The following is a 13,574-nucleotide window of genomic DNA, read 5'->3' on the forward strand; positions in this document are numbered from 1 at the left end:
GTCTTTTAGTAAATTCAAAATCCAAGACTAGCCAAGAGTCTAAAACTCATGAAAAAAATCTGAATGAAAGAGAATGACATGCTCTTTTTTATAAATTTACCATAACCATACCAAAATTGACCTGAAAGAAGTTATTAAAGATTTTATAATGTAAACAAGCCCCTACAACATTTTACCATCAGTACTGTCCACTCATAAATGCATTCAATTCAGCTGATAATTCTTAATACAATTGTAAAAAATGAGAGGCCCCAAATTGTGTAAACTGTTAAAGTTGTAAATTGATGTGAAAATCTGAAGTTATCCGCTTACCTTGTTTACAACAATAAATAAAACACCTTATAGTTTATTTAATACGGTGTCCCTAAAGTGACATGTTAAGCACTTTTTTTCCGTTAAAACGAATTAGTTATTTCATTTAAACGAAATGATTTCGTTTAAACGAAATAGTTATTTCGTTAAAATGAAATAATTTCATTTAAACGAAATAAAAAGTCTCACATTACCTAAGTGGAAAAAAAGTGCGTAACATGTCACTTTAGGGGCACCGTAATTTAAGGTAGTGGACCTGTAACAAAAATCGTCAAACTACTTATTTTCCATATGCTTTTTCAACATTTTTCGATTTTTTTTATGGAAAGCAATGATCGTGTTAAGCTATTGTTACGTCCAGTGAATGTCGAATTGTATACAAATACATAATTATGCAGAAACTGCATAGAGTCATTACCGATCCACTTCCTTAAAATGTAATTACATTTGATTACAGTGACTTTTTGCAGCAAAGTACTCCTAAAGAGTCAGACTAATGCTTCAAAATGAGTAAAGCATAAGAAACATCTTCAAAATGATTAACTGAAATGATGAATATAACAACAGTCTACCTAGTATGTTGTTACACATATGCGATACCATTTTAACTTTTTTTTGTAATTTCTCATTGTTGGATATACATTTTACATTTTAATGCATCAAGTGTTTGTAAACCAAGTTATCATCTCAATTATCATCATTGAGAACAAAAAATAACTTCAGTAAAAAGTCAAAACTTAAATATCTAAGGCAACGTTTCTTCATGTCGTAAAATTTCTTGAATTGAATTTTTGCATTAGTTTACTTTATTTTGACGCACTACTAAACTTTCTACCAGGGCCTCAGCGCAACATATAAAATAACTGTCAGTGTTAGCCATGAGAAAAGTGTGCATGTTGTATATAGAATACGAAGAGTTTCAAACAAATGTTGGTCATGTTTTGTCTGCCTGATCAGTTGTTGGGAAAAGGACCTACATAGTTTTTCTTTCACTTCTGACCAATGTTTTATGTTGGCTTCAGTTTAGTGGTCAATTCAGAGTTGTTCCCCTTAGATTTTCTTGGGTAGGTACCATCTCTACAACAATTATTTACATGAAAATCATTTTAGTGAAATTGCTTAATTTTCACAATAAAGATATGTATATTTTCCATTAGAACTTGTTACCTTCTCCAAGTGCTGCAGCCTCGTCCAGTAGTTGTTCTGCATTAATCTTCTTCTTTACTTTCGTCACTGTTCTATCAGCCGCATCTAAAGTATATGCTCAATATTTTAACAGAACTGAATATTCCTTTCTACTTAACATAACATTTGTAGCAGAGAAGAAAAAATTGTCAATGTATCAACAGACAGGCAAAGGATGGAGGAAGACTTATAACATACGGTAGTGAAATTATAAATATTCACGATAAACTCAATTTTGTGGTTGCAGCAATTGGCAAAATCAAATCCCTAACAAACAAAAGAAATTTATATTCAATTTATCTTTTAAAGCTTAGATGCACTGATTCAGTTCATTTGTTACCTGATTCAAAACATGCTATTGTTTATGAACCAGATCACTTTAACAATTCAACCAAATTACTGAGTCAGTTCATAAAAGATTTCAAACATTATCATCACACCCTAAATGATTATACACAATAAGTTCTAATATGTCTAGCACAAAAGTTCTTAGGCTCTGGCCTACCTTTAATTTCTGGTAAAATCTTGCCAAGACCTTCGTTAATAATTTTCTCTTTGGCTATGTGTACTATATCCTGAAATTATAGATGCTCAATTTATTTGATGATTTAGATATACCACATAATTTCATTACCCTGTGTAAAATTGGATCAATTTACATGTAACAAGAGCTCGTCGAACACGAAATGCCCCCCTTGGTGCATTCAGTAATTGCACAAGGAACAGAAATTATATGCTCACTGTAAACACAAATTCCATTTTGGAACACAAAACTATGGAAGTGGTCCAAATTTGAAGCCTGTACCTTCAGAAATGTGAAAGTAGGTCACTAGGTCAATCTCAAGAGCAAAGTTCATTTCAGTACACAAAAATATGCTTGTGGTTCAAATTTGAAGGCTGTAGCTTGAGAAATGTGAAAGTAGGTCACTAGGTCAAAATCAAGGTCAAATTTTATTTTGGAACAAAAAACTATGCATGTGGTCCGACCCCTGGGGTGGGGCCATATTTGACCCCAGGGAAATAATCTGAACAATCTTGGTAGAGGACCACTAGATTTTGCTACATACCAAATATCAAAGCTCTAGGCCCTATGGTTTTGGACAAGAAAATCAGAAACCATTTAACTGTTCCTGGACAATGTAACCTTGACCTTTGACCTAATGACCTCAAAATCAATAGGGGTCATCTGCTGGTCATGGCCAACCTAACTATCAATTTTCCTGACACTAGGCCCAAGCGTTCTTGAGTTATTGCCTGGAAACCATTTTACTGTTCCTGGTCACTGTGACCTTGACCTTTGACATACTGACCTCAAAATCAATAGAGGTCATCTGCTGGTCATTACCAACCTCCCTATCAACTTTCGTGACCCTAGGCCTAAGCATTCTTGAGTTATCATCCGGAAACCGTTTTACTGTTCAGGGTCACTGTGACCTTGACCTTTAACATACTGACCTTAAAATCAATAGGGGTCATCTGCTGGTCATTATCAACCTCCCTATCAACTTTCATGATCCTAGGCCCAAGTGTTCTTGAGTTATCATCCGGAAACCGTTTTACTGTTCAGGGTCACTGAGACCTTGACCTTTAACATACTGACCTCAAAATCAATAGGGGTCATCTGCTGGTCATTATCAACCTCCCTTTCAACTTTCATGATCCTAGGCCCATGTGTTCTTGAGTTATCATCCGGAAACTGTTTTACTATTCAGGGTCACTGTGACCTTGACCTTTGACATTCAGACCTCAAAATCAATAGGGGTCATCTGCTGGTGATGACCAACCTCCCTATTAACTTTCATGATCCTAGGCCCAAGCGTTCTTGAGTTATCATCCAGAAACGGATTGGTCTACATTCCAACCGACCGACCGACAGACTGACATCTGCAAAACAATATACCCCTCCTTTTTCAAAGGGGGGCATAAAAATGTAGTAAAATAAATTAAAGAAACACTGCATTTTTTGCAGCAATAGGATTTTCTACAGTTCCAAAGTACTAACATATTTCTGAAAATATTGAAAATAGATGAATAATGAAGACATACGTTGATTGTATCATTGGTAAATGTCTGAAGATGTCCCAGACTGTCATCTAATTTTCCCACAAGCCCACTGTTATCTTCATTTTTTAAGGATTTGTGAAGTAACTCCGATCCAAGGAATGTTATAATACCACCAGCTCTGAAATTGTAACTCTTCCTTTAGTAAAACAAAAACATTGAACAAACAAGTTTTTCTGAATGAAGTACATTTAATAAAGTACACTGTCATATCCTATGTGAGGGAAATACCTTTGTTAACTGAATCCACATAACAGATACAGGAAAAGATAGGTGATTCTATTAATTTCACATGATAAATGATTTCTAAAGGCTTTTTTAAATAAAAAATATTGTATATGCTACAAAAAATATCTTACATGCTTAGTAAAAAATGTTCTTTTGGTAAGCATAATCTACAATTATGCATAGTTTAGTGTATAGAACAAAAGTTTCTTACAACATCAGTGTTGCACATATGAGTAGGATTATGGTGTAAGTCCATCTCTTGCATGAGGCACGTTTGGGGTCCATCATCTCTCGTGTACCGCCACATTTGTGACAGCAACAATGGCAGCAACAGTAGATCAGACCGACGATTGGCATGAAAACCACAAACAGCAAACCTACTATTATACATCCCGCATATCCTCCGAAAGTTTTCACTAACTGCAAAAAAAAAAAGGGTTTTACAAGTCATTCAAGTATATTGTGGAATTGAACTTCTGTGTAAATCATATAGAAGAGAAGTGGGTTGGGCAGATGGGTTGTAAGAATAAATTGGATTACTCAAGACAGAGTTATGATTCTTGCATTCAGTATTTCTTCTCACTGGAATAGTTACAACAAAAATTTGTAGAAGATAGCCCTGTCAGTTGTGGCAGTTAAAATGCCTTAGCTCAGTATCTTGATCAGCAAATTTCTATGTCATCTCCATCCCTTGTGAAAAATGGATTTGGTCTTACATGGTCAAACAATGGTTTAACCAAGGTTGGATTATTTGACTTCCATCATACCTTGATCAGACTTTACCTGATGATGCTCAACTAATCCTGTGCGGTTTGAGGACTCTTGGTCAAATACATGAGATATGCAGAACACAAATTCTGATGAATGGATAGGATGGACGGACAGACGGAAGACAGACTAGGCCAACTCTTAGTGCACCCCAGAACATTTTTGAGGTGACACAAAAACTGACATTATGTTGGAATATAAGCAGTATAAACATAGACAAAACAAGAGCTGTCGGAGGACAGCAACACTCGACTATTCAACAGCCTTGTCAATTGAATGAATACAAAAGTCGATAAAAGGGGCATAATTTTGTAAAAATGGGAAAAAGGGTTATGAAACCTTCACAGTGCTTATCAGCTCATAAAGTGAACAAGTACGTGAAGTTTCAATCCTTTCCCATAAGTGGATACTGAAATACCAGCTTACATACAAAAACTTAACCAAAAACTGCTAAGTCAAAAAAGAGGCATAATTTTGAAAAAACTGCAAAGTAGAGTTATGGGACCTACACAGTGCATGTCAGATCATGACAGTGAACAAGTGTGTGAAGTTTCAATCCATTCCCATAAGTGGGTACTGAGATACCAGCTTACATACAAAAACTTAACCAAGAATTTTTAAGTCAAAAAGGGGCATAATTTTGACAAAAATGCAAAGTAGAGTTTAATGGGACCTAAACAGGGCATGTCAGATCATGACAGTGAACAAGTGTGTGAAGTTTCAATCCATTCCCATCAGTGGGTACTGAGATACCAGCTTACATACAAAACCTTTACCAAGAATTTCTAAGTCGAAAAGGGGACATAATTTTGTAAAAAAGAAAAATAGAGTTATGGAACCTGTCCAACGTAGGTAGGTCAGTTTATCACAGTGAATAAGTGTGTGAAGTTTCAATCCATTCCCACAAGCGGTTACTGAGATACCAGCTTACATACAAAACCTTAACCAAGAATTTCTAAGTTGAAAAGGGGACATAATTTTGTAAAAATGCAAAAGAGAGTTATGGAACCTGTGCAATGTAGGTCAGTTTATCACAGTAAATAAGTGTGTGAAGTTTCAATCCATTCCCACAAGTTGTTACTGAGATACCAGCTTACATACAAAACCTTAACCAAGAATTTCTAAGTTGAAAAAGGGGCATAATTTTGTAAAAAAAGCAAAATAGAGTTATGGAACCTGTGCAATGTATGTCAGTTTATCATAGTGAATAAGTGTGTGAAGTTTCAATCCATTCCCACAAGTGGTTACTGAGATACCAACTGGGAAATAAAACATACCTTACATACAAAACCTTAACCAAATTGGGACGTGGATGCCGGCGTGGACGCAGACGCATAGGTGAGTCCAATAGTCACCATGACAGTAGAATTATCTCACTGGTATAATTGTAATATTAAACATAGATCTTTATTCCCTAATGAACTAAACAAGCAGTAATCTATACTATCAGACCCAGATAGTGCTACACAATGTAAGAAACAACATCTTTAGAAACACTGTATGGACATCAGATAAACATAAAACCTATTGATTGAACCAGGGGTACTCCTAATATCTTAATGACCTGTAGTTTATATTTAATCAGCACCACCCTGAAGTATATTAGCCTCTTTGATGTTTTATGAACTGTGTTGAACTTTTAATATATGGCTACATCAATTAAGTCTAGTGTATAATAAATAACTGCTAGAAGCTATAATGTATTACATTTGTACTTTACAGTAAGGATGATTCTAAAATTTGCTGTACAAAGTATTTTGAATGTTAAGAAAATATTTTTGGATAGCTTAATTTGGAAGTCAACAATTTAAACAATCCAATTATCTACATATAAGTTCACACATATCTGAACTAGTGTATTATCTTTAACAGTGTAAGAGCCTATATTAATACATGAACTAGTCTATATTAAGCTCTTTGATGTTTTTTGTGTACCAAAAATCATTTAAATCTGTCAAGCCTTTCATGAGTTACTGTCCGGAAACCATGAAAACCAACGGACCAACTGACAGACCGACAAGCTCACTACTACACTTTGTTTGTGGGGGTATAATAATAATTACTTTATTTAAAGAGGATAACATATTTGGCTTTGACCAGTCTATCATCATATGGTCCTCTATAATAATGTAAAAATTCATCTGAAGTATGTAACATAGACAGTGAAGTGAAAGACATAAAATGAAATAATGTATTATGAACAAATCAATCCTTAGTGGCATAAACAGTATGTAGTACAATGAAAACTGTTTAAAATCTAGGAAATATCAGAAGAGAAAATCATAAAAGTTATATATGATACTTACATCCTGCCAACAGGAGCACTTATTCCACGGTATATGGTATTTCTGTATGATACTTACACCCTGCCAACAGGGGCACTTATTCCAGGGTATATGGTATTTCTGTATGATACTTACATCCTGCCCATATGGGCACTTATTCCAGGGTATATGGTATTTCTGTATATGATACTTACACTCTGCCAACAGGGGCACTTACTTATTCCTGGGTACGGTATATGGTATTTCTGTATATGACACTTACACCCTGCCCACATGGGCACTTATTCCACGGTATATGGTATTTCTGTATATGATACTTACATCCTGCCCCTAGGAGCACTTATTCCAGGGTATACAGTATTTCTGTATGATACTTACACCCTGCAAACATGGACACTTTTCCATGGTATATGGTATTTCTGTATGATACTTACATCCTGCCCACATGGGCACTTATTCCACGGTATATGGTATTTATGTACGATACTTACATCCTGCCCACAGGGGCACTTATTCCACGGTATATGGTATTTCTGTATATGATACTTACATCCTGCCAACAGGGGCACTTATTCCACGGTATATGGTATTTCTGTATGATACTTACACCCTGCCAACAGGGGCAATTATTCCAAGGTATATGGTATTTCTGTATGATACTTACTTTCTGTATATGATACCAACAGGGGCACATATTCCATGGTATATGGTATTTCTGTATGATACTTACACCCTGCCAACAGGGGTACTTATTCCAAGGTATATGGTATTTCTGTATGATACTTACATCCTGCCCAAAGGGGCACTTATTCTACGGTTTATGGTATTTCTGTATGATAATTACATCCTGCGCACAGGGGCACTTATTCCAGGATTTATGGTATTTCTGTATATGATACATGGATCCTGTCCCCTGAGGCACTTATCCCAAGGTATATGTTATTTCTGTATATCATACATGGATCCTGTCCTCAGAGGTATATGGTATTTCTGTATGATACATCTTGCTAACAGGGGCACTTATTCCAAGGTATATGGTATTTCCACAGGGACACTTATACCTATACCTATTCAAGGTATATGGTTTTTCAATAGGAGCACTTATTCCTAGGTAGTTCTGTATGATATTTACATGGTGCCCACAGGGACACTTATTCCACAGTATATGGTATTTCTATATATGATACTTACATGGATCCTGCCCACAGAGGCATTTATTCCAAGGTATATGGTATTTCTGTATGATAATCTTGCTAACAGGGGCACTTATTCCAAGGTATATGGTATTTCCACAGGGACGCTTATTCCAACAGATATGGTATTTCTGTATATGATACTTACATGGATACTGCCAACAGGGACACTTATTCCAAGGTATATTGTATTTCTGTATGAAACTTACATTGTGCCCACATGGGCACTTATCCAGGGTATATGTTTTTTCTGTATGAAACTTACATTGTGCTCACAGGGGCACTTATTCTAAGGTATATGGTATTTCTGTATATAATACTTACATCTTGCCATTTAGATTGTAACTGGCTATAATCGTTTTTCTGTGTGATTTCTATCACTGTATGTATATCTGAAATACATATATGTTTGCATGTTTACTGTAAATATCTGAATAATACATAAAACAAGAGCTGTCGGAGGACAGCAACGCTCGACTATTCAACAGCCTTGTCAATTGAATGAATACAAAAGTTGAAAAAGGGGCATAATTTTGTAAAATGCAAAGTAGAGGTATTGAACCTCTGTACTGCATGTCATATCATGACAGTGAACAAGTGTGTGAAGTTTCAATCCTTTCCAATTTGTGGATACTGAGATACCAGCTTACATACAAAAACTTAACAAAAAACTGCTAAGTCAAAGGGGCATAATTTTGTAAAAATGCCAAGTAGAGTTATGGGACCTTCACAGTGCATGTTAGATCATGACAGTGAACAAGTGTGTGAAGTTTCAATCCATTCCAATTAGTGGATACTGAAATATCAGATTACATACAAAAATTTAACCAAAAACTGCTAAGTCGAAAAAGGGGCATAATTTTGAAAAAAAAGAGAGTAGAGTTATGGGACTTGCTTAGTGCATGTCAGATCATGATAGTGAACAAGTATGTGAAGTTTCAATCCATTCCCATTAGTAAGACTAAAGTACTGAGATACCAGCTTACATACAAAACCTTAACCAAAAATTTCTAAGTCGAAAAAGGGGCATAATTTTGTAAAAAAGCAAAATAGAGTTATGGAACCTGTGCAATGTAGATCAGTTCATCATAGTGAATAAGTGTGTGAAGTTTCAATCCATTCCCACAAGTAGTTACTGAGTTACCAGCTTACATACAAAACCTTAAGCAAAAATTTCTAAGTCGAAAAAGGGGCATAATTTTGTAAAAAAGCAAAATAGAGTTATGGAACCTGTGCAATGTAAGTCAGTTTGTCACAGTGAATAAGTGTGTGAAGTTTCAATCCATTCCCACAAGTGGTTACTGAGATACCAGCTTACATACAAAACCTTAACCAAAATCGGGACGCGGACGCGGACGCCGACGCATGGGCGAGTGCAATAGCTCACTATTCTATGAATAGTCGAGCTAAAAATATCTAAGCAATCCTTTAACAACTTTCCAAACTTTACATAATCAATAGAGAACTAGAAAATGCTTTTGTAAAAAAGCGCATGTCTCCCCCAATGCAAATTCCTATAGGCAAGAAGTCAATAGGGGTCAGGAGCGAAAGTCAAAGAGACACTGATGGTTGGCTGCAATAGGGATCATCTACTTTGCATGTCCAGTCATCCCGCTAAATTTCAACACTCTTGGCCTAGTGGTTCTCAAGTCACTGTTCAGGCTCCTGTGACCTTGACCTTTGATCAAGTGACCTCAAAATAAATAGGGGTCATCTACTCTGCATGTCCAATCATCCTATGAAGTTTCAACATTGTAGGTCAAGTGGTTCTCAAGTTATTTCCAAAAAATGATTTTACATGAACAGGCCACTGTGACCTTGACCTTTAATAGACTGACCCCAAAATCAATAGGGGTCATCTACTCTGCATGTTCAATCATCCTATGAAGTTTCAACATTCTGGGTCAAGTGGTTCTCAAGTTATTGATCGGAACTGGTTATCAATGTTCAGGCCCCTGTGACCTTGACCTTTAACGGAGTGACCCAAAATACAATAGGGGTCATTTACTTTGCATGAACAATCATCCTATGAAGTTTCAACATTCTGGGTCGAGAGGTTCTCAAGTTATTGACTGGAAATGGTTTTCCATGTTCAGGCCCTTGTGGCCTTGACCTTTAACAGAGTGACCCTAAAATCGTTAGGGGTCATCTACTCTGCATGAACAATCATCCTATGAAGTTTCATCATTCTGGGTCAAGTGGTTCTCAAGTTACTGACCGGAAATGGTTTTCAATGTTTGGGCCCCTGTGACCTTGACCTTTCACAGAGTGAACCCAAAATCGTTAGGGGTCATCTACTCTGCATGACCAATCAACCTATTAAGTTTCAACATTCTGGGTCAAGTGGTTCTCAAGTTACTGACCGGAAATAATTTTCAATGTTCAGGCCCCTGTGACCTTGACCTTTAATGGAGTGACCCCAAAATCAATAGGGGTCATCTACTTTGCATGACCAATCATCCTATGAAGTTTCAACATTCTGGGTCAAGTGGTTCTCTAGTTATTGATCGGAAATGGTTTTCAATGTTCAGGCCCCTGTGACCTTGACCTTTGACGGAGTGACCCCCAAAATCAATAGGGGTCATCTACTCTTCATGACCAATCATCCTATGAAGTTTCAACATTCTGGGTCGAGAGGTTCTCAAGTTATTGATTGGAAATGGTTTTCCATGTTTAGGCCCCTGTGGCCTTGACCTTTAACAGAGTGACCCTAAAATCGTTAGGGGTCATCTACTCTGCATGACCAATCATCCTATGAAGTTTCATCATTCTGGGTCAAGTGGTTCTCAAGTTACTGACCGGAAATGGTTTTCAATGTTCGGGCCCCTGTGACCTTGACCTTTAATGGAGTGACCCCAAAATCGATAGGGGTCATCTACTTTGCATGACCAATCATCCTATGAAGTTTCAACATTCTGGGTCATGTGGTTCTCTAGTTATTGATCGGAAATGGTTTTCAATGTTCAGGCCCCTGTGACCTTGACCTTTGATGAAGTGACCCCAAAAACAATAGGGGTCGTCTACTCCAGCAGCCCTACAACCCTATGAAGTTTAAAGGTTCTAGGTCAAATGGTTCTCCAGTTATTGCTCGGAAATGAAGTGTGACGTACGGACGGACAGGGCAAAAACAATGTCTCCTGGGGGAGACATAAATATAAACATAATGAATTTTATAGTTACAATATTTCAATTCGTGTTAAAAAATTGTACTTGTATAAATCTTAAAAGGAAGAAATTTGTCTAAAATGGTTAAAAACATGAAAAACATTTTGAATGGTATGATACCTTAAAGGGAATTCCTATAGTTTTTTATGCGCATCTTTCTGCGCAGCCAACACTTTCTATGGAAAACTGAACTGAAGTCAACATTTGTTGAAACATGTTACAGACAATCTTAAATATGAGGAATTTTGAATGAAATAACATTTTTGATAAGTTATATCAGTAATCAAATGTTGATACTGGTTTATGTTGTATTGACAAGTATCATGCCTGACAGGTATCTTGCTATTTTTGTGGTTGTGTTTTCACATCGCATTTTAGTACAAAGACAGTGTTATTCATATAACGTAAGATAATTGACTTAGTACTGATAAGACAATATCACCTTTCAGATTATTTAGTATTCAATTATAGAAAGAATTAAGAATTTTTAAAACTTTTTTTTAACTTTTAGCAGACATACATGTAATCAATTTGGCCAGGTTCGCGCCATTTCCGTCCGAACAGGTGTTGTATTCTAGCTGTCTTAACATAAAATTTAGCCTGGTGACTCATACATTTTTAGCCATTTTTATGCTCACAATACAATTATCTATACACAAGAAGAAAAAGAAAAAAATCTATGAAAGAGTTTTTTCAAAATTAAAAAAAAATATTCTTCACTATGGGTATTTTTCATTGAAAAAAGTTCATAAAAGTAAATATGAAACAATATTTTTTTTTCATTTGTACCCATTATTGTAAGAATAGAATATTACAACTATGACTATGATATCAAATAAGTATATAATAAAATCTGTAAAAAGAAAAAACCGTATTGTGCTGCCTGGATGTATATGTTGGTTGGTATTTATAAAAAAGCAGAAAATTATGAAAATGTTGAAAAATCGCTGGCAGTTTCAGCAACAGTGGGTGTGTTCAAAACAATTTTTCACAAAAACAAGCCTGGTGACCTTTTGTTTTTATTTGTTCATTGTTTTCAGCACAAATTTTCCTATCATATATGTGAATTTAAAAAAATTCTATGAAAGGAAAAAAAACTATAGGAATTCTCTTTAAGCAAGGTCACAATATGTGGATACTATTCAAGTTTTGCACTTTTGTGTAGTAATGACAAAAATGTAAAAATTTCAACTGAAACAGAGAATATCTGTCCCGGAATAGGACACTACAAACAGAACTGTCATGCATGCATGTCCTTTTAAAGTGCATATCTGTCGCCATACAGACAGCCAGTTTGTTGTCTGTCAACCTAACAAAGACACTTTCTGTACCAAGTAACATTTTATCTAAACATAATTTCCTGAAGAAGGTCATCTCACGATTGTTTTGTTTTTGCGTCTCTTCCAATTTAATATTGTGTTATAAAAACAATTCAAGACAGAAATTTGATTTTCTCAATATGGTTTAGATATATATGACATAAAAAAACATCTCTAACAACTTAAAAAGAAGACTGTCACTCACAGCACCTTTTGTACAGGGAATCAAACCAGCAACCTCTAGATTTTCTTACATAAATATATGGGCTGCACCATGAGAAAACCAACATAGTACATTTGCAACCAGCATGGATCCAGACCAGCCTGCACATCCAAGCAGTCTGGATAGGATCCATGCTATCAGCTAACGGTTTCTCTAATTGCAATGTGCTCTGAAAGGGAACAGCATTGACCCTGACCAGACTGGGCGGATGCACAGGCTGGTCTGGATCCATGCTGATTGCAAACGCACTATGTTGGTTTTCTTATGGCGTGGTTTATTTCATTATCTTGTTTCATTCTTGAGAACCTGTAGACAAACTACTATGAACAAAAGAAAATATTTCACTTCTGTTTGTTACTTATCAATGAACAAACAAACCACTGACACATTTCTTATCAACTAAGAAGTAAATGCATTTTGACTGTTTAATCAACACAAGAGATCACAGAGTGATCTTGGCGCCCACCAATGTGCCATTTTTGAGTGTTCCAAATTTCAAGACTTACTGACTAGCTCAAGGTCAAATTTCATTTCCGTACACAACACTTTGCATGTGGTCCAAATTCGAAAGCTGTAGCTTGAGAAATGTGAAAGTAGGTCGCTAGATCAATTTCAAGGACGAAATGTGAAAGTAGGTCACTATGTCAAAATCAAGGTCAAATTACACTTCAGAACACAAATTTATGCATGTGGTCCAAATTTAAAGCCTGTACCTTCAAAAATGTGAAAGTAGGTCACTAGGTCAATGTCAAGGTCAAAGTTTGTTTCGGTACACAATCCTATGCATGTGGTCTAAATTTGAAGCCTGTAGCTACAGAAATGTGAAAGTAGGTCA

The 13,574-nt window shown here is 35.9% G+C and overlaps 1 protein-coding gene across 5 annotated transcripts in view; it reads right to left on the reverse strand.

Annotated features, from left to right (window-relative positions):
• LOC123563687 (prominin-1-A-like) overlaps positions 1-13,574 on the reverse strand; it is an 85,049-nt gene that overhangs the window by 59,567 nt on the left and 11,908 nt on the right. For all 5 annotated transcript variants that reach the window (XM_045356637.2, XM_045356636.2, XM_045356633.2 and 2 more), the window contains exons 2-6: positions 8,357-8,424; positions 3,998-4,206; positions 3,544-3,679; positions 2,003-2,072; positions 1,480-1,563 (exon numbers count right to left, since the gene is read on the reverse strand). In XM_045356637.2, coding sequence (XP_045212572.2) covers positions 1,480-1,563; positions 2,003-2,072; positions 3,544-3,679; positions 3,998-4,206; positions 8,357-8,424 — 567 coding nt within the window. The remainder of the gene's footprint in view (positions 1-1,479; positions 1,564-2,002; positions 2,073-3,543; positions 3,680-3,997; positions 4,207-8,356; positions 8,425-13,574) is intronic.

This window comes from Mercenaria mercenaria, chromosome 2 (assembly GCF_021730395.1).
Source record: "Mercenaria mercenaria strain notata chromosome 2, MADL_Memer_1, whole genome shotgun sequence".
Taxonomy (NCBI): domain Eukaryota; kingdom Metazoa; phylum Mollusca; class Bivalvia; order Venerida; family Veneridae; genus Mercenaria; species Mercenaria mercenaria.